A 22,597-nucleotide genomic window follows, 5' to 3' on the forward strand; every position below is an offset into this window, starting at 1 on the left:
ATTTCTCCCGTGTACTCCAAATGGAACTATAATTGAGCTTTGGGTTACAAATATTGACAGTATTTTGTGTAATGAGCCAATATTTTGTTACACTACTTTTTTTGAAAAGAGGAAATATGTTCAACTTTAATTCAGAGTAAAGAGTAATTTTCAGAAATCAGTTTGGGGTACATGTTAAAGCAGGAAGGCTCATATTTTCCCCTTTGTCTCACTTCTCCTCCCCCAACCTCACTGAAAACAATAAAAGTTGTAGTTCAGGTGCATAAATCCAAAACTTTTATAGGAACTTTGTAGGGCAAGTAAACCAACAGCGGAAATAAGTTGATAACTCTGAAAAAGCTGCATATTTCTGAATATAGTGCTGTGTCACTAATGTTAGATGTCATATTACCTACATACCCCATTTCTCCAGACTTTAGACTACCAAAAAGGAGCCTAATTCAATAATAAAAGTTTTTATAGGACATTTACTTATTCCCTTTGCTGGAGAGGAAATAGCGGAACAGGAGGGTCTTTTGGGTTCACCCGTGACCCATTCCCTGCTGACCCCAGTGTGTAGAGGGTTTGCACAGAGCAAGGTTTCTGTCACCGAGCTGTTGTTTACCACATGTGTATATTTGCCATACCTTCCACACCACAACCACACTGCCAAGGCCCTGCATGGCCATGGAGGAAGGGCAGGATATGCCCCATAGTCACTAGCTTTGCACAATTCTTGCATTTTTCCCACATAACGTTTCCATTTATTATGCTTAAGCTGGTTGCAACAGCATAGTTTAACGTTGAGGCGGAGTTTTATCTGTCAAATGTTTTACTTGCAATTATATTGTTGTTTTACTTTAAAAGGTACCAACATTCCAGTGAATGGACATTTCCATCAAAAGCTTTTTGTGGCAGGGACTGCTGTTTATCTGTGTTTGTATAACACACAACACAATAGAGCTTCAATCCTGTTTGCAACTTCTAGGAGTAGCAACAATAATAATAAATAAGGCATTCTCTTACATGTGAAATGCATTGTAATTAATATTTCTTATAACAGAAATTACTTAAATGTTAGAAAAACAAAGACAAATTAAATACTCTGTTAACAATTAAGCTAAGGTGCAAAGTAATCAAGGGCATGATGAGTTATATCCCTACGACATTCCTCATCTCATCTAGTTTGCATTTGGCCTAAAGTCCACCAAGTCCTCTGTCACTGAAGAGGTGCTTAATCAGTTCAAGTGCTCAACGGTATCTGGACCCAACTGGGTGGATTTAAAATTAAGTGACCTTTTTAGATCAAAGCTTTACGGATTATATTAAATTGTGGTGCATCGTAACATTATTTTAATGTAGGTTTTGTGCTTTAATATTGTTCCTCCCCAGAAAAACACCTTTTTTGGTATGAATCAGTATAATAGTAAAAAAATCACTTTGGTTATATTGGTTGTGTCATTGGACTGTAGCTGTGAGCTCACATGTAAATTAAAGTAAATTAAAGTAAATTAAATTAAAAATCACATATTTCTCTTTGAGCCTCATACTGTCAGAACCAGAGGTTAAAATAAGGGACAGCAAAAGGAGCGTAGCCCACCCTCCACTGCTAAACAGGAGAACTTTCTGTCCTCTTTGCTTGGGTGAGCAAGGCTTCCCTATAGTTCCTGCTGCTTGGTTGGTGCAGTAAGAGCTCCTTCCCCTGTTTGTTTACTTTAACCTCCGACTAGAGCTTTGCTAAATGACTCACTGTTGATTAAACTGGTGAAAACTCATGCTTTCGCTGGGGTCCAGAAAAGCAAGACTTCTATTGTTTTTTACTCCATTACTTTTGCCATTTTTACTATGGTGGAAGACAGTTTCAGTCTGGTAGATTGTCCAGTCTGCAGGAATGACACATGGACTCTCTGTTTCTGCATTTGGTTCCTAAATTTCACAAAAATCCTCTCTATTTCTTTTTGCAAAAGCCTAAGGAATAGCTTTAAAGGGCAGAATTCGACCACATAACTGTAGGGCCATGTGGTTACGTCAGGCAGGACAACTATTGTGTGAGTCATTAAAATGGCTAATGAAACATCATGGTGGTTAATAGCTTAAGTTAATAGTATGTATTTTATTTTCAGGTTTTTTCTGTTGGTATTGATGGCTCTGATATCCATGAAGTTTTAAACGTTTCAGTTGACACACCTGAAAATCTCGCAGTAGACTGGGTTAACAATAAACTGTATGTAGTTGAGACCAGTGTGAACAGAATAGATATGGTAAACTTGGATGGAACTAACCGTGTAACTCTTATTGCTGAAAATCTGGGAAATCCTAGAGGAATAGCACTCGACCCAACTGTTGGGTAAGTGATACAGGTGAGGTAATGAGAAACGATGGCTAAAATCCCTGTATTAATATATAAAGGAACAGTAACTAAGAAATAGTCAATAAATGTCTTTTGGAATAAAACATAAAATGAAAGCCTTGACAAATTGTGTTCTACTGGCTGATCACTCATTTCACAAGAGTTATGGGTATTAAATCCAGCACCCCAAATAAATTCCAGTTTAAACATCACACGGTTTGAAAAGTTACGTAACCCTCTCCTTTTCACAGTCCCTTGTGGTGTTGGCTTAGAATGGCTTGTACATTTGCCCCTTGGAGGTGTCTACATTTCATTGTGGGTGAAGATATTCCTGTACAAGTTGTATTGTACAGTGTCCTGTTATTTGTGTGGAAGAATATATAATTGAAATGGAGTGGTAATTTACACAGATATACACTAAGACCCTAGTTTCACTGTGCTATAGAACTGTCTGTTATGGCAACGCTGTGAAATGCTTTTACTCTCATTGTTTGGAGCCTCTGTATTGTGGCAACATTTTGGTCTTGGATGTGCATGTGCAGCTACCATTGAAACCAGTGAGAACTGTGATGTGCATCCAAGAATGTGACGTGCATCTCTGTGATATGCATCTCTGTGGTGCTTGTGTTTGTCCCTGCCCCATATACTTCAATACATAGGAGGCATGAAAAATGTGATCTCTGTGACAGGAAAATGAATTTTGTAAAGGGCATGAAATTCCTTTATAATGATGTACTGCTACCTTCAAGGCCCACTTGGTTAATCCCGGCTTACTCTTCCTGTTCTGTTTGGTTTCTCTGTCCATTGCTGAGCGCATAGAAGTTCCCTAAGCCGCTGTGTGAAGTCAAAGTTCTTGCTGAACTCCATCTGTAGAGAAAACTGTAGGCCAGATCCTCAGTTGGTGTCAACTGGCATATTTACATTGAGCACCGATTGACACCATATGATGATATAGCTCCAACTCTAAAAATGTGCTGTTTTAAATGATAAAATGTAGCTTTTATAGAAAATATCAAGGAAACATAGGACCTTTAATTTTTTTTTCTTTTATAGTTATTTATTTTTCTCAGACTGGGATAGTCTTTCTGGAGATCCTAAAGTGGAAAGGGCCTTCATGGATGGCACAAACCGTCAAGACTTGATAAAAACAAAATTAGGTTGGCCTGCTGGAATAACTCTGGATATTGTATCAAAGAGACTTTACTGGGTGGACAGCCGCTTTGATTACATTGAGACTGTAACTTATGATGGACTTCAAAGGTAAAAGAGAATTTTGTTTCTTATTTTTTATGGGGCAGTTAAATGTTCTGTGTTTGGTTTAAGATCTGTCTAACCAAGTGAGATTCACAACATCTAAATTACAATACAACTTGAATGTGATATGGCACACCATAATCTATCAGACATTTCACTCTGACAGTTAGAAAAATCTTAAATTCCTTTATTATACCTCATGTTTTATGCCTATGTCCTATTTTTCCCTTGATTACTTTTTGCACTTCCTTGTTCATTCACATTGTTTTTATTGCCCATTCCTATGATACATGTCTCTTGATGGCATGCATATTTTATTTCTTTGAACACTTATTTTCTTTTTATGTCTTTTCCTTGTGCTATTTTGTTACATTCATTTTAAATTTGAGCTTTCTAAACCCCACAGACCACAATGGAAATAAAATGTTCTGATATCTTCTCTTTTTGATTGCACTTAAAACCTAATCACAAATCTGCAATAACAGCTATTAAAAAGCCATCATTTATCACCATTTACCACTCAGTAATGTGTGAGACACTGGAGTCACTCCTGTTATAAAAAATAGGGGGTAACCACAGTTTCTCGGCTACCCTGAAGTAATTGTTGACTTTTAATGGTGACCACTGAATCTATTGTCTATTATTTGTTATTTAGAAGCTCCCTCACCTCTACATTGCTAATTATGGTCTCTGTGTTTCTCAGACATAAGAGAAGAATTGTTCCCTTTCTAGTTCCCTCTAATTACGTCTTATTTAAGAAAACAGTTATCTGTCAAGTCGATTTTATTATTCAGTTTATTGCTTCATTTGCAAGAGAGTGTATCTTCATATAAAAACAATGCTGATATCTTTGTTTTTCTCCTGATATCGTCACTTTTCAAGGCCATTTTCACGGTTTAGTAAGGCAGGAATGCAAGTGGTTAGAACAATCTCTGGTTTTTTAAGATAAAAACTTATCACTTATTGCAACATAGAGTATCTTACATTAGCGTAAAAATTATGCATTTTGAAGTGTGTCAATGGTATAGTTTTAAAGTGCTCTTAAACTAGAATTTAATGTCCTTCTAAGTAACACACCAGAAAACCCCAGCACACATCTTATCACAGCTGGATGCCTCTGGAGGTATAGAATGTGGCCAACATAAAGGAAAAGACCCTTTAGTCATAAATTCAAGTTAATGTTAATAATATTTAATAGTAAAATGTTGTTTAGTGAAGTAAACACTTTGCATTATCCCTGTAATTGATCTAGCATACATTCTTGCAGCGTCTGTGTAGAATGCATATATTTTATGATTGTTTTGGGTCTCTTCATGTTTCCACATTTAAATAGTGCAGGCCTCTCTGTTGTGGCCTTCTGTAGCCTTCTCCAAAGTTTCTTCTTTAATTTTTCAATATGTCTGGGCATCTTATCTTTTCACCATTTGAGGCCTCTTTTGTCGCCTTCCCAAGTGTTCAATACTTGTCTGATCTCTGCTCTGTGGAGACTGGCCACTTTCTGTTTCTCTCACCCCCTTAGTAATTTTGAGTTGCTTTCTGCATTATTCATTCTTTCCGCCTACCCTGCATTTCCCCTGAGATACTACTCTGCATATATTGTATCCACTTCACTTATTTGACCACTGTTGATCTCTTCCATCTACATGTTGACTGCTTATTTGTATATAAAAACAGAAGCTAATTAATGAATCAAGAAAGTTCTATTGTTGTTTTTGGTCAGAATGCAGTGAGTTTATCTTTTTGACAATATTCTACATGTAATTTCAAAAATGTCTTTTTAACAGAAGAACAATAGCACATGGAGGGTCACTGATTCCTCATCCCTATGGAATTAGCCTTTTTGAACATAATGTTTATTTTACTGATTGGACAAGGATGGCAGTGATGAAGGCTAATAAGTTTGCAGAATCTAACCCTCAAGTTGTCTACCAGTCTTCACTGAGGCCATATGGAGTGACAGTTTACCATGCTCTCAGGCAGCCATATGGTAAGCCCACTGATTGTCAAGAGAAGTGTTGGAATTGTCCTCTCTTGAATTGCTAAAAGAAACAGTAGACAATTACCTTTGTTGTAAAGAAGTTGATTATACAAAATTTAAAAGCAACGTCTGAGCGATACATTGATATTTGAAAGAAGCAAACTTGTGTTTATGAGCAATTTTCCCTTGTATGACTTGATCCAGCTCCCTTTAAAGTAAATGGGAGTATGAACTCATTGACTTTCATGGCAGTTGGATCAGGCCCTCAGTGACAAGTGAATGCCTTTTACGTGAGACATAACTATGTACTGAGTGTAGATGCAGAAAGCTATAGACCAAAAAGTTTATCTTAAAAGCTAAGGCCCCCAAGCTGTAATGTGCTGAATACCTTTTGGGAGGTGTCAAGCAATCTGAATGCCAGTTAACTTTAATGGGAGTTGATGATGATCTCATTCTCCTGGGAATTACTCAACATCTTACAGGATTGGACCCTCTGTGCCGTATTTTCTTGGCAGTTCTGCCTGCATTAGGCAATATACCTCCAAATGATTTGCTCTAAATACTGAAAAAAAGTCTGAAAATATAAAAATTGATGATGTATGGAAAGTTTATAGCATGAATATATTTAATCCCATCCATATTATTTTCCAGTAAGAAATCCTTGTGGAAGTAATAATGGGGGTTGTGAACAGATCTGTGTTCTCAGCCACAAAACAGATAACGATGGGCTGGGCTACCGCTGCAAATGCACCCTGGGCTTTGACCTACACGTGGATGGGCGACATTGTATTGGTAAGAAAAGTGTGTTAGTTGCTGATGTGGAGAAAATTATATCTGTAAATGGCCTGTGCACGCAGTGACCTCAAAACATATGAATTCCATAGTTATGTACCATTTACAAAAAATAATAGCTGAGAGATACAATAACTGAGAAGAAGAAGAAGAAGAAGAAAGTAAATAAAAAAGAACAGAGTTCCAAGAACTGAACCTTTTAGGAGTTTAATAAGGGAGGGGTCTGGGCAGACAGGAGGAGTCCCCATAGAAAAATGATAAGGGAGCATGGAGGGGACTCTTCCAGTCTTGTCTACGAAATTGTGTAAACAGATATTTAGAGTATCCTTTTCCTGCTTTTCATTACCAGTATTGGGTTAGATGTGCTAAGTTGTTCAGCACTTTTTCCTATGACCTCTGTTGACAGCTGTAAATGTAACAACTTCCACCGTTGCTCCTGTCTTTTCATGGTGCTTAGGAACAGCACTTCTTTTGCTACAAGCGTCAGAAAAGAGCTGATGTGGTCAGCTCAGATATGGTCTGGTGGCAGAGGTGGGCCCCATAGAGCCTATAAATTCTCTTTGGACAAATGATCACCATGGAAATTAATGAGAGAGCCACGATTGGTGCTTTCCTTGGGGTAACATTTTCTGTGAAGAGATATTGGGTCCTTAACAACTATGCAAGTGGAATTAGTGGAGGACTCTGCCACATCACCATATGTTCTCTGCGAGTTTCTATTTTTCTTTTTTCCCCATTTGCCTTTTTCAGCCTTTGTTTGCTTAAATTCCATTTCTGCTCTTTTCTGTTCCCTCTTCTTGAAACTCTCATTTTTTTCTCATCATCTTCTTTTCTTTCATCCTCTGTCTGTCTCTTTTTCCCCCATTCCCTCCATTGTAAGTAGCAGCTGCTTAACTTTATTGTCAAAACAAACATTGCAAAATAAAACTAAAAAGTTCCTTACCTTACATTTAATTAATTTTGAATCATCTTGATTCTGAGAAAGTCTGAGGAAGCCCTTTAAGTCACTAAAATCTATACCTGTTCTTTTCTTTTGTAGCTGTGCAACAGTTTTTGCTCTTTTCATCACAGTTGGCAGTGCGTGGGATCCCATTCAATCTCTCCACTCAGGAAGATGTGATTATCCCAGTGACTGGGAGCCCTTCATACTTTGTTGGAATTGACTTCTGTGCCCAAGATGAAACCATTTTTTTTTCAGATACAACTAAAGATATAATTTATAAGCAAAAGACGGATGGCTCAGGTGAGACGTAAACTGTTGGTTTGGTTTCTCTCTGCATCTTCCCATGAAAAAGCTGAATACTTGCGTTGGCAGGACATTTTGTAAGCTCCTGCAAATGTTAGCCATTTTGCAAATGTACTCAGGCCCCAGTCTTACATTCTTTGTACGCCCAAACTGCAGTGGGTACGGAATCAGGCCACGCAAAATTGGTGTTTTGCAGAAGCAAAAACCAGTAGCCTAGAAACATCCTGCCGGTGCAAATCACACTTCTTTGTGCCTTGCTGCCTCATGTATCCAGGTTGGGTTCACCACTGGGCATGCGTGTGACATCTCCATTGCTGCCTTTCCAGGAAGAAAGAGCAGCTTTAAATTCCACAGGTGTCCTCACCTGTCCTCTCTAGCCAAACCCACGCCTCTATGTTAGAACTGTGCTGGTTGTCTGCGGGCCGCTGTTGCTTGCATAGGATGTTGTGATTAGCTCTCGAAGGACTTTACACTGATGGAGGCCCTCCGCTAGGGTTTGCCCTGTCTTTTAGAAAGGCAGATGGTGGAGTGAATCTGGCCCATTACATATGCACATATGAAGATATGTAAATGATCTTGCATTTTTAGAAAGTGCCAGCAAATTGAAACAATGACAGTAAAATGTCAAAAACACAAAAAGGAGTTTCCTAGAGAAATACAAAAGAATATCAGTCCTAGTTCAGTAGGCTGAGAAAGTACGATCACAAATATTTGTACTAATCTTACCTGGGGCTACCCTTCTGAAAAAATTTGAAAAGATAAGAAGGCAGCAAAGATCCTTCCAATTCCTTTAAAGGATCTCCAAGTATTGATGTTTGCATTTTGTCTTGATTTTTCCTGTTTGAGGGCACACTACAGCAGTCCTCACTCAGGCAAAACTCCCACTCAAGTCAGTGTTGGATTCTCTTTTCCCTCATGTCTTTCCATTGTAAGTGTATGTGCTGGCTAGCATAATGGAGCCTCAGTCCCTGATTGCTAAGTGTTGCTGACGTGCAAATATTAAATAATAATAATCTTAATGTGATTCTGTTATCCATAAGATGACACTTCTGCTGGCCTTTGGCAAACTTGGCAACTTTGTCACTAAGAATTATTGCTGCTATATTCACTTTGGAGTGAAATATTTGTCGTCCCCCCACTCCTCACGTCCCCAGCTAATATTTGCCAGTGCCAGGTCATCAGGATTGCTATGTCTTTAAATGATGAAACTCGGGCATTTCTTGTTTTAATCTCCTTCAATGAGACAAGTGATTACTCTGGCCTGATTGTTTGAGATAGTGTTAGTATAGGAAGGAACCACACTGCTTGTGTGATTATTGATAAGGATCTTATCTGGGGCAGTGTTAGGGGTGTTCCTGATTAAGGACGAATTTCTGCCCTCTCATACACATACATGCTTCCCATTGACTTCAGCAAGGGAGAGAAGAACTTGGCTTTACTGGACTTGATTAATTCCAGTATCAAACTGGTGAAAACTCCTCAGGATGCTTACCCCCCCTTCTCTGTCAGGGAGCCTGAAGTTGGCCAGCACTGCCCAAACAATGGGTAGCTGTGGCGGGGGAGGGAGGAAGCATGGCTAGGATGGCTAAAGGATGTGCTGATTCAGTGCATCCCTTAATGACCTCCTTTTGTAGGGCTACTATGAAACCCTGTTTGCAAATTAATGCTGCCCTTTCCTGGCCAAACCTTGTTTTTCCCTCTTTTCCCTCAATTGCAGCAAACCCTCTCAGGCACAAGGGGTGCAATCAAGCCTGCTATGTCATTGCTCAGTTACTCACAGAAAATTAAAATGATCCAAAAGCAGAATCATTCTCTTCTGTAATCAAAATTGTGCTTTCCTATGATTGTATCTAAAGAATTGAACTTATACTGTATATATTGCAAATTCTAGGCAGAGAAATTCTTACAGCTAATAGGGTGGAAGGCGTTGAAGATTTGGCCTTTGATTGGATCTCAAAGAACCTGTACTGGACAGATCTTCGATATAGGAGCGTTAGTGTTATGAGGTTGACTGATAAATCTAGACGAACTATTGTCCAGAATTTAAATAATCCTCGATCAATAGTGGTTCATCCTGTTATTGGGTAAGTCTGACTTGTTTTTCACTTTAGAAGCTACAAATAATTGTATGTTTTAAGCAGCACCAGCACAGGTTAAATTTACCTCTCAGAATTTCAGTTTTGGACTTCAACTCCTTTCCAAAATATTATCACTCTCTCCAGCTTCCTTCTGCTGCAGTCTGTTCTTTTTTCTTATCCTGGCACGGATTACAGCACCCCAAGCAAAGTGCAAGATGATACACATTCAGCATGAAAGGAATATTCAACAGAATTATCTTTAAAGCACAGATTTCTTTTTCTTTTTCTTTTGTCTATTGATATGAAGCCAAGAGAAGCTTGTTAGCTTTTTATCATTTGGATTAGAAAATTGCTCTTCACCTCCACAGTCTAGAGCTAAAGTTATATATGTATTACTTTTAAAAGAGGTCAGTTCTCAGACAAATAATTTGAATCCTTCTATGACTTTCCTTTTCAGTATCTGAATGATTATATTTGAAACTTGTAAGATGCTGCTGTTTGTCTTTGACATACTTACACTCTAAGCAATAAGCTTCTGCTTTGTGTAATACAATGAAAAGAAGAGGCTGTGTTTCTTTTGATGGAAATGCTTAACCTTAATTGCAACTCTCCATGCAACTGCAACTATGCTAAAGCGTCACTTTCACTGCACACTTTAAGTTCCTATTCCTGTTACAGAATATCTGAATAATTCTTTGCATATTTTCCTTGCTTGAATCTTTTGATTTTAATAACACATTCCTATGGATGGTTGAGCTCTCCTAAAAGTATAGTGATGAGCTGGTAAGGAACATTCTTAATCTCTAACCCTTGGAATGTGAAGCTTTGTTCACTGATAGAGTTGTGTTAAGCCGCTAACCTGAGCTCTGTTGAAAGGTCAGGACAAAACCATGGGCATATTAATGCTTTCCTGTAAGAGTTAAGCAAGGAATTTGTCATCTTTTGGTTTGATTTTTCTTCTTGAATTAAATCACATCATACCTTAAAATCCTCACAAAAATGTGGATACCTCATGCTTAAAGGACCAAAATCTCTGAAAAGTAGAGGGTATTGTACATAAAATAGATACTTTGCTGGTAGTGCCACTACCACTATAGAAGTGGACCAAGGAGGTGATATAGGTACTATAAGATCAGCAACTACACAGATCTTTGAGTTTGCTGCTGTTACCCAGCAAGTTTTATTCATTAACCTGTTCAATCTTGTGCTATTCAATATTTAGCATTGCAGAACACCAAACCCTGCCCCACCTAAAAAAATACACTGCATTTGTTAGGGTAGTTTCCAAGATTTATGAACCTTACTCAACCCACACACTCTTCTAAGTATTTAGGAGAATGCCTCTCTCCTTTTATATATTGTCTTTTTGGTCTAATAAACTTTCTCTCTCTCCTTGTTCCTGTCCTCTTCCTGCTGTACTGTATTATCTTACACAAGGCTTATCATAACCTTCATCTCGTCTTCATCTTCTCCAACACAGCCAGTTATTCTTCACGATTACTTTAAGATGAGAAGAGTTCCTTGTGATCTTACAGACTCCAATGTCTGCTGTAACCATTGATTCCTCTTGTGTTTTACTGATTTGGCACTGAGGGAAGTGGACAACTTTCCTCTCTCTGCTATCTAACTAACTTCCCTCTTTCTGCTATATGTGCTCTATTGCTTTGTGAGATTTATCTGCATAATCTTTCAATTGCGACTTCTCCTCTAATTCTTCTCTCTGTTGAAATGTGCCTTTTCCCGCAACATGTTTTTGTATTTATGACTCATTGTTTGAGTTTCACCACTTGTTTTGTAATGATTTTGGGAATCACCAAATTAGCCACTTTTTAGAGAGGCTTGTTACCTGCCAACACAATCTGTTAGTAATTTATCTGTGCAAACATCTATAAAGTCTTGTTGTGATGTTCCAACTCAGCTTTAATTGTCCACCATACACAGTTTTGAACTGAGTTGCTTATCTTCTGCAAGAAATCCATATTTTGTAGTAACTCTTTACTTCTTCAAGGGATGGAGGTGTAGGACTGACATGAATCGGAAAACAATATAATAAATGAATCACCAATGTGTGCTTCAGGGCTGTTGCTCCCATCTGATTTATTTGGACATTATGGCATGCAGTCATCTAGGTTGTTTACTTGATTTGATATATCACCTTTAAGTCATATGCATGGAATCCTATTCTGCACCTCCCAGTTCATCTTTGCACTCTGAGTTTGTTTTGTAAAATATTATTTTCCAGTGCTATAGTCAATGATCTGTTACCATAAAAACAAGTGGAAGTGTTTGGTTCCCCAAATTACAGAGGTTTCTCTCTCTATGCATATCATGGTTCAATGTCCATTAGTGCTCTGTTCACATATGCTATAATGCAGTCGAGCAGCATCAAGTTTGCCTCAGCTCCAGATGAGCTTGCATTTATGATCTTCAGTTTCAAATGCACATCAAACTATGGAAACAGGAAGGGCTTGTGGAAACCTTTTAGAGCAGTGCAATCACCTTCTCCTCTTTCTGGGTATGCAAGCGACTCTGCTGGCTTTGGGATGTGCAATTTACATCTCCCTGGGTCAGATGTAGTGAATCCGGGCCCTTCCCCCCCTTAGTTTCAGCAGAATACCTGGATGAGTATTATGAAATATATGGCTGCTGGATGGAGCCATTTCTTCCAAACAAAAGAAAGTTTGATTTTTTTTTTTTTTTTTTTTTTAATAACTGTGATGGTCTGGCACAGTTTTTTTTTTTTTGAATCATGCATTTGTTGTGTTAAACTATTTCAGTGGACAAAAACAGCAATTTCTTCATGGTTATGAATATTTCTCATACATTTTCTTTTTCTTTCTTTCTTTCTTTCTTTCTTTCTTTCTTTCTTTCTTTTTCAGTTATATATTCTGGACGGATTGGTTCCGCCCTGCTAAAATCATGAGAGCCTGGTGTGATGGATCCCATGCCTTGCCAATTGTGAACACTACACTTGGCTGGCCCAATGGCCTAGCCATTGACTGGGGGTAAGAAAAAGACTGATGAGAAACCATGGAGGCCTTTTGAGCAAATATGTGCATCTTTCTTTAAACAGTTAGTGGACATTGTAAAAGACACCTTTGCAACTATCTTATTTTTACAAGAAGGAAAAATATAGAACACTTGGTTTCATACTGCAAAATCAATGGCAGTGCTTTTATTTTCTCCAGGAGCTGTATTTCTTCAAAATGTCAAAATACATGCTACATCTGAGATTTTCTCAGAAAAAAATTCTGAAATAACTTCATATAAAATCTAGTCTAGGACTGTTTATTTATTGAGAGAATGTTAGTCTTAACATTTATTTGCAAAAATGTAATTCTTTGAGATGAAACCTTTTTTTTTGTTTTTAGTGCTTTAAGGCTGTATTGGGTGGATGCCTTTTTTGATAAAATTGAGCACAGTACCTTTGATGGGTTAGACAGAAGAACTCTTGAACGCATTAATCAGATGACTCATCCATTTGGCCTGACTATCTTTGGAGGTGAGTCTGGCATTGAAAAATATTAGCTGTCTATTACAATCCATAACTTTTTACCATGTAATGAACTGAGTCTGTGTGTGATGAAGTATTATACAATATTTTGAGATGCAGGTTTTCTATAAAAAGACACTGTTTAAAGTTCCTGCAATAAAATATGCTCAGTTCTGCTTACTTACTTTTTGAAGGCTGCTTTTCACACATTTATACTGAAATAATATGAGAGCTTAAATGATCATTCTTGTAAATAAATTAACCCTTTCAGTGCAATATCTTGGGTACATTACACTAATAGCTACAGCTTCTAGGAGGTGAGATTGCGTAATCACTAGACCATACTCCTTGACAGATTCTGTGTACTCTCAGCTACACTGACCTCTCAGGAGGCGCTCTGCACTTGCAGGATTGACTCAGTTGCATATGTCCTGATATTTACCTACAGTGGCTCACATGATGTGAATAAAAATATCAGAATCTGTGACATTATATTAAAAAGTTAGTTTGCAAAATCTCTTCAGCTGCTTGAAAAGTTTACTGGCAAACATTTTTAATGTTGTATTAGAAGCTGAAATAGGACAAAGTTACTACATTCTGATCCAGAATCAGGTCTGAATTTGAGCTCAGACAAAGTCAGGAAGGGCAGATTGGATCTGGTTTTTGGACTGGGTCTACCTCTGATTAAAATATTTATTTCTTTAGTGGCAAATCAGTTTATGAAATATCTTCCACTAATGCATCATGCAATCATTTTGTACTTGCTGCCAATTTTTTGCATTTCTTGTTTTTCCCTAAAAGAATTAGGTGTGAAAATTGATTAGATTTACATGGCTAGCATTGAGGTTTTATCCAGCATCGTTTGATCTTTTGTATCATATTGTATTATAACTGTTACTAAGTGTTAACTGTCTTTCAATACAGGTTATGCATATTTTACTGACTGGAGACTTGGTGGAATAGTTCGAGTGAGGAAGTCGGATGGAGGAGAAATGACTGTTATTAGGAGAGGCATTAGTAATATCATGCATATAAAATCTTATGATGCTCATTCCCAAATAGGTGAGCTAGCTTGTTGTACTTACAAAAGAGTCAAAGGATTTGTCCTCACACCTTTAGAGGTCACCCCTCTGAGCTGTCACTGGTTATGTAAATCAATGTTCTATGACTGTATGTGATGTGGAGTGGGTATACCCGTTAGATGTTTAATAGCCTCCTACAGATGAAATTATAATTTCATTATATTCTGCCCTATTTATTATCCATTATAACCCACTATTTCCGCTTTCACAAATAAAAGATATTTTGATTAAACTGCACTATTTATCTGTGAGAAAGCCTTGAATACTGGACTAAACGTCTTCTAAGTCATGCTGTGCCATTCTGTAAATTATCACCTTTTTACATGATTGAGATTTTGTTTTCATCTTTTCACTCAGCTGAATTCTGTGCATGAGGTTATTTGAATCAAGTATTACTTGTAATGCGCTAGCACTGAAAAATCCACCTAATTTAACCAAAAAAAAAAAAAAAAAAGCAACAGTCTAGTGGTGAGACTTTCCACATAAAAGTGCTTCGCATTTTCAAGGTGCTATACAAACATGGTGTCAAATTTCATTGTCCTTATTCCAGAAAAAGTTCCAGTTTGCAGCATACATGTGTACCTGTTTCCAGGCACTTGCCAGAATTGGAACCAAAATAAATAACATGTTTTTGTTTTCTACTGGGAGAAATGTGTTATTAAACATTTGCTATACTGTGAGCTTGCTTGTGATCTCATTTATGCCACTGTAACACTCTTGACTTTGCACTAGTGTATGAACAGAAGTAGGCCCTAAATATTTTTGTAAATCTTTACCCAGATCATTCAATTTTACATCATTGACCTTCAACAGTTTCTGTTATGTTTTATGATAAACAATGTATTTGAACTGTTTCCAGACTATTACAAATTGAACTTATATTAATCTCTCAGAGCATTTTTTTCTATTTTAGGATCTAACTATTGTAATAGAGGAACAAATCCCAATGGAGACTGCAGCCACTTCTGCTTCCCTGTACCTAATTTTCAAAGAGTTTGTGGCTGTCCATATGGTATGAAGCTGGGTCCTAATCAGCTGACTTGTACTGAAGATCCATCAAATGAGCCACCCACTTTGCAGTGCGGTTCCTATTCATTTTCCTGTGGCAATGGAAGATGTGTGCCTAAGTACTACCAGTGTGATGGTGTTGATGATTGTCATGATAACAGTGATGAACAAAACTGTGGATCACTAAGTAAGTAGTCCTTGTAATGTACACTTAGTAATACTTGCACCTCCGACAGTTTTGGTGGCTCAGTCTGCATTGATTTTAGGTGCTTATCTGAGGACAAATCTTAGAGGTCTTCCTAACTCATGTGACTAGTCCTATTGAAGTTAATGGAACTACTCACATGAACAAGGGATACATAATTGGGCCCCTGAAGCTTAGACAAAAGTATCAATACATCTTTAGACTGAAAATGGGGCTTGCAGTGTCACAAGAGTGGCTTTTCTTAGGAGATTTCCATTACTTTAAGGGCTTGGTGAGGCTGCAAGGAACTACAAGAATAGCTGCCTGTGGTATTTTGATATTTCTTCTCCGAGATGAAATTGCTAAATGAAGAGGCATGTGGATGGTTGAACAAAACTGTGAAAGGGTTTGAGTTCTGGGGTAAAGTTTTGGATAGGTTTTTATTTTATCTGAGGGCTGTCAAACGATTAAAAGAAATAATTGCAATTAATCATGAGAGAAAAATCATCACAATTAATCGCAATTTTAATTGCACTGTTAAACAATAACAGAATACCAATTTACATTTATTATAAATATTTTTGGCTGTTTTGCTACATTTTCAAATATTGATTTCAATTACAACATAGAAAACAAAGTGTACAGTGCTCACTTTATTATTTTTATTACAAATATTTGCACTGTAAAAAAGTTAAACAAAAGAAGTAGTATTTTTCAGTTCACCGCATACAAGTACTGTTGTGCAATCTCTTTATTGTGAAAGTACAACTTACAAATGTAGAATTATTTTAATTTTTTTACATAGCTGCACTCAAAAACAAAACAATGTCAAACTTTAAACCCTACAAGCCAAAGCTTGAAGGGGCATGTGAATATTTAGCATATCTGGCACATAAATCGGGCAATGCTGGCCGCAAGAGTGCCATGCGAATGCTTGTTTGCACTTTCAGGTGGTGTAAATTAGAAGCAGGCAGCATTATCTCCTGTAAAATGTAAACAAACTTGTTTGTCTTAGCAATTGGCTGAACAAGAAGTAGGACTGAGTGGACTTGTATGAAGTGAATTGAAAAATACTATTTCATTGGTTTATCTTTTTTACAGTGAAAATATTTGTAATGAAAAATAATAATATAAAGTGAGCACTTTACACTTTGTATTTGCTGCTAAAATTGAAATCTATATATTTGAAGATATAGAAAAAATATCCAAAATATTTATAATAAATTTAAATTGGTATTGTATTATTGTTTAACAGTGCAATTAAAACTGCAATTAATCACAACTATTTTTTAAAATCTAGTTAATTTGTTTTGTGTTAATTGATTAACTGACAGCCCTATTTTATCTACTTGAGTTCTCCGAAGCCTGTTTGCTGTATGTCTTTTCTCCAATTCACAGTAAAGTGAATTAAGAGTGCACTTTCAGCCTTTACTGTTCATTTCTTGGCTTTGCAATAAATTGGCTCAAACATACAAAGTATTTAATTTGTTGATTGAAAATAAACTGAGAGTAGTAGGAGAATTACTGTTGATAGTATAATACATACAAAATATCAGACGAATACCCCATATTTATTTGGTGGTTGGCATCTTCAAGGTGATTTATAACCAAGAATTAAACTATCAGCAAGATAACTGGTGGAATGTGGGTAAACTTCTGCCTTCTGGTACATGGCACCAACTCTCATTGACTTTACTGGGAGTTGCATGTATGTAACTGAGGGTAGAATCTGGATTTGTACTGTTATTTTAGAAAAACTAAGATGTCATTGTGGTGAGAATGAAGGAGAAATTAATTACTGTTAGGAGCAAATGACTTTCTTTTTTAGATTGTTTTTGAAATATTTTTTTGAAACCTTTACATTTTACTTTTCATTAATAATGGCAATTTAAAAAATTGTTCTAACAATGTATTTATTAAAATTACTGACACTTTCTTGCTATAAATAATGCTTTTGATGCAAGTTTTAGACATTGAATAATTACAGTCCTTGAACATGTTTTCAATGAAGACAAGTGTTGGAGATATCACTGTACAAATGTTTTCATATTTTGTTTTTTGTTTAGATAATTCTTGTGCTTCATCAGCCTTTACCTGCGGCAATGGGCAGTGCATTCCAGGTCGCTGGCGTTGTGACAAACATAATGACTGTCTAGATGGCAGTGATGAACAGCATTGTCCTACACAGGGTCCCACTTCATGCCCTGTAACCTTGTTCACCTGTGATAATAACAGGTGTATTCCCAGGATCTGGCTATGTGACACAGATAATGACTGTGGTGATGGGTCAGATGAAAAAAATTGCAGTAAGTGTCAGAATGGTCTGGTTTTCATTACAATGTGTATAGATTACATATGTCTACATAAATATATGTACGTATGTATATGAGAGGAATAAATATGTTCAGAAGGAAAGAAAGAACCAATATGGAACTTGAAATAATACTATTCAATTTTTTGAGACTTGGAAAAGCTAACGAACATTTAAATATTGAGGCCAAATGGAAATACAAAGCAGTCACTGTTAAAAATGATGTGATTGTGACAACTATATTGCCCTGAATCATGATATCTGCAAAACCCCCCATCACATTACTGTTTACAAATTCAAAGAAACTAAGGAATGATGTTGTAAACACTTACATACATGAGTGGTCCCATTGATTAGTCTATTGATAGGAAGGTCCCATCAGATAATATAGGGTGAAAATTTTTACCTAGCAATAGCTCACAGAATTTTTGCAATGCAGTAAGAGTGCAAGCTCTATGGTCACCCTCCTTCAAGTCTCCTTCTCACAGGTTGGAATCATGGTTATAAAGAGGATGGTGATACATTGTTCTTCATGTCTACTGGGGATAGGATAAAAAGTAATCATCTTAATCTGCAGCAGGGGATATTTAGATTAGATATTAGGAAAAGCTTTCTAACTTTAAGGGTAGTTAAGCACTAGAACAGATTACTTAGGATGGTTGTGGAATCCTCTTCATTGGAGGTTTTTAAGAACAGGTTAGACAAATACCCATCAGAGATGATCTAGGTATATTTAGTCCTGCCTCAGTATGGGGGATGGACTAGATCACCTTTTGAGGTCCCTTTCAGCCCTACATTTCTACGAGTCTATGGTCCTATTTTCCATGACTTCCAACCTGCATCTAAATAAATCATTATCTTCTGCTAATGTCTATTGTGAAGGTTTTTAATTTATCTCACTGTTAGCTGTTAGATAGCATGCACAGCTAAGAGAGTTGATTCTGATGTTTTCCTGTTTTGAACATTTTGCTGATTCAAGGTAGAAAGGAGAAAAAAACCCCACCTTTATTTTGCTCTTAATAGCTTTTACGGGGACATGTGAACCTGGTCAATTTCAGTGTCCTGACCATCGCTGCATTGACCCATTTTATGTTTGTGATGGGGACAAGGATTGTGTAGATGGAGCAGATGAGCATGATTGTAGTAAGTATAATTTCCCCCATAAATACAGTTATTTATGAATTTGTGTATTGTACATGATGGTTTTTTAGGACTCTCTCATGTCATGTAAGCACAGACCCTTAATGGGTTTGGCATGGAGCTGCTCAAAGAGGCAAAATTCCTCCTAAAATTCCCCAGTGTGTGAGAGTAGTATTCCCATTGCTGTGTGGGTTGGGGCAGAGGGCCATGGTCTTTCTTCCTCTCTGCCTCTTAATGGAGTCTTGTTTCCCAGGGGGTGCAAAGGTTTTACAGTGTCTGCTCCAGGGAGCAAGAGACTGCAATAATGTCTGGATTTTTTGCACCCTCCATATCTTTTGTACCTACATACAAGCTGGGCACAATCTAACCCTTATAAGGTAATAGCTAATACAATACTATATTTATTCATTTGTAGTATACAACTGTAGTGCTTCAGAGTTTAAATGTGCAAGTGGAGACCAGTGCATCAGTACTTATTACCAGTGTGATGGTGTTTTTGACTGCAATGATCACTCAGATGAGACTGGTTGTCGTAAGTACACAATAGTGAATAGACATTAAAATTAAAGGCTCTGATTATAAGATAAAGTCTATAAAAACTGTATCTCATCCACTGCTGCGGCTATATAGAATGGTCTGCCAATGTTTCTGTTATAACCTCAAAACTGCTTTCAAAATACTTGGTCTTAAAATATTTCTCCCAAGCAGAAGCTCTTCATACAGTTAGTTCCAGTCCAAGAGCAAATTTTCTGGCATAGGCTAGAGTTTTCATTCTTTGTGGATCCAAAACTTGAATGGGGTTTTGGCAGACTTGCCCCGAGCATTGTTTGTTTTTTTAAGATTTAGAAATAAAATTTTAAAATATTTAGAATTATTATACTTTTTTGAAATCTCATAACCCGGAAGAGCTAGATCGTAACTGAACCTTAAACACTCTGTAATTTGAGCTATTTCCTTTCTGTGATTTTGTACATTTAAATTAACGAGACAGTGAGCAGATGATTGCTGTTTCAGAGATTGGCAGCACTTTGTGTGAGTCTATGCATGTATGCGTGTGTGTGCATATTACTATGTACATACTCAGCAGAGTGTGATAAGTGAATTAAGCTACCTGTTTTTTGCATTAAAAAAGTAGCAAAAGTATTTAGGAGAGTCTAAAACTTCATGTCTGTAGCCAGACTTGAACCTGCGGCAACTTATACCAGAGCTGAATTAGACCCGTTGGATTTGCATCTCCATTTGAGCATGTAAATACTTTCTTTATCACCAAATATCACTCTTCTAGCTACAAGACCACCGGGGATGTGCCACCAGAATGAGTTCCAGTGTCAGTCTGATGGCAATTGCATTCCTGTTAACTGGGAATGTGATGGCCATCCTGACTGTGTGGATGGCTCAGATGAACACCAAAGATGTCCTGCCAGGACCTGTCCTCCATCTCTTTTCCGCTGTGATAATGGAAACTGCATCTATCGAGCGTGGATCTGTGATGGTGACAATGACTGCAGGGATATGAGTGACGAGAGAGATTGTCCCACTCAGCCTTTCCGGTGCCCCAGCTGGCAATGGCAATGTCCAGGTCACAGCATTTGTGTGAATCTGAGCAAAGTATGCGATAACGTTGCAGATTGTCCTAATGGAGCTGATGAATCCCCACTCTGTAGTAAGTTACTGTTTAGCATGCACAATAGCCTAGAAAGTTTTGTGCTGTTTCAAAAAGTTATGCAGTACAATGAGCATCATCACTGCTTCACCGTTGTATATTCATCATAGTAACGTTTCTGGCAGAAAACGCAAGATTCACTGTGAACTCAGAAATGTGCTGAGATTCAATATGAAGCTTGATTAAGTGTGAATCTCAGACGTGAACTGCACCTTTCAGTAAAAAGGCAATTCCAGTGAATTCGTTACCCGTGATTGTGAGCCTAATCTTGCATTCTTTATTCAGTGGACTTCCATTAACTTCGGTGGAGGTTTTGTTTTATTTAGGAGTAATATATTGGATTCTATTTGCTTATGCTTGACATTTTAAAAACAGAACTTGATCAAAGTTTACTGTTTGCTGTCATTTAAAATTAAATTGGATTCAGTCTTTAATATTTTCTTAGATATTTCTAACTTTATTTTTTTCTGATTTTAATCTAAAAACCCATGAATGAGCAGAATTTGTGTTTATGTTGATTGTGACTATTGATTTTCACTTAAATGTAACTTTCTTTCTTTCCTTCCTTCCTTTCTCTCTTTAATCAATGCACGCTCTCAGATGAACCCCAGCCAGGTATGATTATGAAATTATGTATTGTGTATTAATAATATTTGAAATTCCCATTTGTACTATAAATGATTTACATACTTCCAGCTAACTCTGCTTTTAACCATTTTAAAACTTTCGCAAAGAACTCTTATGTTTTGAATTCCTTTTACACGATAGTGACAAATATTATTAACTTACTCTCCTTTTAATTAATTATATGTATTATACTTTACTGTGATGAATAAAGATCCTGGCCACAGTCTCAATAATTTGGCAGTTTTGGGGGCATATCGTGGCTCATAGTGCAAATACACAGGATTGACTCAAGCATAGAAACTTTTGAAAAAAATCTGCTTGTTTCCCCTCGCCTCTGTTTCAGATCAGGAGAGCTGCTCTGACAATAATGCTGGCTGTACTCACGAATGCATTCAAGGGCCTTTTGGAGCTCAATGTACATGTCCAGTCGGATACTATCTTGCCAATGACTCCAAGACCTGTGAAGATATTAATGAATGTGACCCTCCCGGCTTTTGCAGTCAGCATTGTTACAATGAAAGAGGGTCTTCGAGGTGTTACTGTGATGAAGGATATATTTTAGAAGGCAATGGAAGGACTTGTAAAGCTGCAGGTGAGGAATACTGATATAAAATTGAAAAAAGTGATCAGGGGTTCTAGGTATGGTCCATAGCATCCTGTACACAGACATTTGCATAACGCTACCAACCCTCTGTTTTACAAGAGGTTATAAAAATAGCCATTTTAAGTAATTCATGGCATATAACCCTGGGTATTAAAACTGTTAGCTGTGAGCCTAGCTATGCTTTAAAATAGATTGTTCTGGGTTTCTAACATTGATATTGTGAAAGCATATTTTGGAGGAAGGAGTTCAGTGGGCATGCAGATGCTCAGCATCTCTTAGGTTTTGACCCATTGAGTAAAATTTGCCTCTGGGCAGAGTGCAAGGTCTATGAACCACTTAAGTCCCAGCCTTATGTAGTACTTAAATAGTGCCCAGGCTTTTGGCTGGCCTTCTGTAGAGGAGCGAATGTCACCCACTGGTCCTCATTTTCCATTGTCTTGTGGTCTTTTCATGGCACTCCAGCAGTACAAAGGAGCCACGCACCCAGTGGATCTAGTCACCAGAGGATTCCCATGTGATAGGAGGAATCCCCAGTGGTGGAGCAGCTCAGCACCGCATTCTTTGCAGACTGTGTAGCTGGAAAAAAGGGGCATACCAATGGCGCTTAGGCAATTACTGTCTGCTGGAGTGATGGGCCCTTGCCATCGTTGGCTGCTTGTATGTTGGTCAGAATGGCCCTGAAGAGGCCTTGACTTATGTTGAGTCAGCAGGTCCTAAGATGGCCCTAGAAAAGTGGCCACTTTAAAGCTACGTTTGACCTTCCACCCTCATTCTTGCACCAAACATAGCTTGGTTGAAACAAATAATT

General features: G+C 37.4%; 1 protein-coding gene across 6 annotated transcripts in view; it reads left to right on the forward strand.

Annotated features, from left to right (window-relative positions):
- LRP2 (LDL receptor related protein 2) overlaps positions 1-22,597 on the forward strand; it is a 163,331-nt gene that overhangs the window by 47,870 nt on the left and 92,864 nt on the right. For 5 of the 6 annotated variants that reach the window (XM_067549286.1, XM_067549290.1, XM_067549288.1 and 2 more), the window contains exons 12-26: positions 2,103-2,326; positions 3,383-3,589; positions 5,368-5,570; positions 6,213-6,353; positions 7,393-7,596; positions 9,491-9,683; positions 12,557-12,682; positions 13,049-13,179; positions 14,095-14,232; positions 15,166-15,447; positions 17,511-17,750; positions 18,779-18,898; positions 19,311-19,427; positions 20,181-20,558; positions 21,529-21,777. In XM_067549286.1, the coding sequence (XP_067405387.1) occupies positions 2,103-2,326; positions 3,383-3,589; positions 5,368-5,570; positions 6,213-6,353; positions 7,393-7,596; positions 9,491-9,683; positions 12,557-12,682; positions 13,049-13,179; positions 14,095-14,232; positions 15,166-15,447; positions 17,511-17,750; positions 18,779-18,898; positions 19,311-19,427; positions 20,181-20,558; positions 21,529-21,777 (2,953 nt within the window). Of the gene's footprint in view, positions 1-2,102; positions 2,340-3,382; positions 3,590-5,367; positions 5,571-6,212; positions 6,354-7,392; positions 7,597-9,490; positions 9,684-12,556; positions 12,683-13,048; positions 13,180-14,094; positions 14,233-15,165; positions 15,448-17,510; positions 17,751-18,778; positions 18,899-19,310; positions 19,428-20,180; positions 20,559-21,528; positions 21,778-22,597 lie in introns of those variants that run through there. The other variant, XM_067549291.1, reaches the window with a different exon arrangement.

This window comes from Emydura macquarii, unplaced genomic scaffold, assembly GCF_026122565.2.
Source record: "Emydura macquarii macquarii isolate MOO-44397 ecotype Brisbane River unplaced genomic scaffold, CSIRO-AGI_Emac_v2 contig_1253, whole genome shotgun sequence".
NCBI lineage: Eukaryota > Metazoa > Chordata > Testudines > Chelidae > Emydura > Emydura macquarii.